Genomic DNA, 2815 nt, shown 5'->3' with positions numbered 1-2815 from the left:
CTCCCCCCCCCCTTTCTTAAACAACCCTGTCCTTATGGTTGGAAATCAGGAAACTTCTACAACAAATCGTAAAGAAATACTCAATTAGCCTCAGATTCATCCTCATTAGACCATTGAACCAAGACGTAAGTTGCAGCACGTCCTGTCTATTCACCATCTGACAGTGGCGGAGCCAGAAACATTATTTATGAGTATCATAATATTTATTTTCATAAGAAAAGGTTATATTAAAAAAATGTTACTACAAAAAAGTTCATTATAAACATAAATTCTAAGCTCACTCATACTTGAAAAACATTCTAAAGATGAAGATGAAAGAGGAAGAGTCCAAGTTTTTGAGAAATTATGCTTTTGTCGTTTAAATGATCTAATCAACTTATAGTTATGTTTAACCATACAAATATACAATCGATTAAATTTTTGTTAAGGCTAAGCCCAACAGTTTGTCAAAAAAATCTCAATGATCATATGTTAATATCTTAAAATTATAGAAAAAAAAAACTTAACAGAAAACGAGTTATGAAAGAATCATAGAGTAGCCAGAGTTATATTTTTATTTGAAGGGTGTCAACAAAATTTCAGAGGGGTGTCAACAGGTTGCTTAGACATGTGTAATTAATTATTTTAATAAAAGCTAAACCAAAATTTATAATTTCATGGGTGTCATATGACACCCCTAAGGGCATCTCCAACCCTAATCTATTTTAGAGTCAAATCTCTATTATAGAGCAACATTTGCTCCAGATTGCTCTATATATAGAGAAACTCTATTCTCACTTCTATTTTTTCACACTAACTCATGCTCTATTTTAGAGAAAAAAATAGAGATATACATTGAAGATGGTCTAATACTTTTCTACCTCTGCCACTGCCATATGACGTTTCAAGATCCTCCAAGGCTCATTGATCAACACATCTTGGACAATGGAGGGAAGCTGAGTATTCACCACACGACCTCCAACCCGCAACTTCAACTGGGACACATAAAACACTAGATGAACACGTGAAGACGATGGCAACTCCAACTTGTAAGCCACCTCACCACACATATCCACCACTTTGTAAGGACCAAAATATTTTGGGGTCAATTTCTGATTTACACGAAGAACCACAGACCCTTGGCGATAAGGCTGAAGCTTGACATACACCAAATCATCAATACGAAAGCTTCTCTCATATCGTTGCTTATTAGCAGCCTGCTCCATACGATGTTGAGCTTGCAATAAATTAAATTTGAGTATCAAAAGCATGTTTTCACGTTTCTGTAGACTCTTAGCAACCACAACCACTTTAGATTCACCTGGTAAGTAAGACAAATGCTGAGGAGGTGGCTGGCCATAAACAGCTTCATAGGGTGTCAACTAAGTAGCATAATGAAACATTGTGTTGTACCAGTATTCAGCAAGAAGAGAGAGCCACATACTCAAGAGATCCCTTCAAGAATATGTTGATCACTCAGTTTAAGTTATTGTTAAATAGTTTTTCAGGCTTGGAAGTTGTTTGTGGTGAAGAAATTAAAATTATATTGGACTCCAATATAGATTTAAAGGTATGCAAAAGTATATATTTTTCCTTGTTTTCCTTTAAATTTCAAAAAGAATTAGGGAAGAACCATTCATGAGTAATTTTGATTGAAGAATTTATATGCTGTCTTTGTTGATTTCTTTATTTGTTGTTGATTACAACGTATCTCAATGATTTTTTTTTTAAGTAGTTTGGGGTCTCCATATGATGATGTTCTTCTACAAATAGAAGAATGATTTTTATAACATATAATATATAGCTTATATGTGGAGGGTGCATTAAGAGCTTTCTCTACGAGTTTCACCTTATGAACGTAATTGTTTAAATGAAGTTTGTCGTTTGGTTTAGCGAAAATATTGCTTTTCATATGGAAGTATACACCTGGTGTAATCTGATCTGATTCCAAACTTCACCGGCACCTAAGGAGGTACTTTCTTGCAAAGCCACAAAATCTGGTTGATGATCGTCAAGGGACAAAAGTGGCGATGAAATAGCAAAAGTTGATAATTTTTTCTAGATCTGATATGTGCTATATGCCAATTAGCATTGGAGTAGACGTAACGCCCCGAACCGTTGTATGACCAATAGTCTCACCTTCTTGAATTCCTCAGACAGCGCTTCCATGTCTTTCTTGACATCAACGTCGACCTTTCGATGGCTCAAGGCATCTGCCACTATATTAGCCTTTCCCGGATGATACTGAATCTTCAGATCATAGTCCGCGATAAACTCCATCCACCTCCTTTGGTGCAGATTGAGGTCTGGCTGCGTGAAAAATAGTCGCGCAGTTAGGGAATTTCCATATTGAACATGCCATGAGTCGGCAAAGTCTTATACCAACAGCAGGGAGATGTGAAGGTAACATGGTCTTTGATACCCTTAATTAACCCTAGAAGCTAAGTAGTTTCAAACATGGGAAAAGACGGTCTTCATGATAATGACAATAAGTATCATAAAGACCATAGATGAAGAGGACGTCATGAAGAGAGAAGAGGTAGGGATACACAAGAAAGAGATGGCGAAGAACGATGAACAAAAGAAAATTTACACATGAGGGAAATAAGAGCAGAGTCGAGAGCAGTTTTGTGAAGGAATGCAACTGAAGTCTTGGAGACACTTTTTTAGGTGATATATTGCTTGTAACTGTATGATTATTTTTTGTTGAGTACACCCCGCTAAAAATCATGTTATGTTTCATTTCGGTAATTGAATAAGCTACTAAATAAGTCATCTTTCAATTATTTCATGAAGGCCACACAATTATTACAAAATCAATACCATTTTCAAGGAA

General features: G+C 35.8%; 1 protein-coding gene across 1 annotated transcript; it reads right to left on the bottom strand.

Annotated features, from left to right (window-relative positions):
* LOC104704550 lies at positions 846-2259 on the bottom strand. The gene is made up of 2 exons (XM_010420614.1): positions 2119-2259; positions 846-1361 (listed from the first exon to the last, which is right to left on the bottom strand). The coding sequence occupies exons 1-2, from the start codon at positions 2257-2259 to the stop codon at positions 846-848; spliced, it is 657 nt and encodes a 218-aa protein (XP_010418916.1).

The sequence above is a fragment of the Camelina sativa genome, chromosome 7 (assembly GCF_000633955.1).
Source record: "Camelina sativa cultivar DH55 chromosome 7, Cs, whole genome shotgun sequence".
In the NCBI taxonomy this organism is placed as follows: domain Eukaryota; kingdom Viridiplantae; phylum Streptophyta; class Magnoliopsida; order Brassicales; family Brassicaceae; genus Camelina; species Camelina sativa.
Note: the sequence above shows the minus strand (reverse complement) of the source record. Positions and strands in the feature narration are given on the sequence as shown.

Bases quoted from the DNA above. Each gene is read 5' to 3' on its own strand.
- LOC104704550 (XM_010420614.1), bottom strand. From the start codon at position 2,259: ATGGAGTTTATCGCGGACTATGATCTGAAGATTCAGTATCATCCGGGA. The intron at 1,362-2,118 runs GTGAGACTATTG...TATGCTACTTAG, and splicing joins TGTCTGAGGAATTCAAGAAG to TTGACACCCTATGAAGCTGT.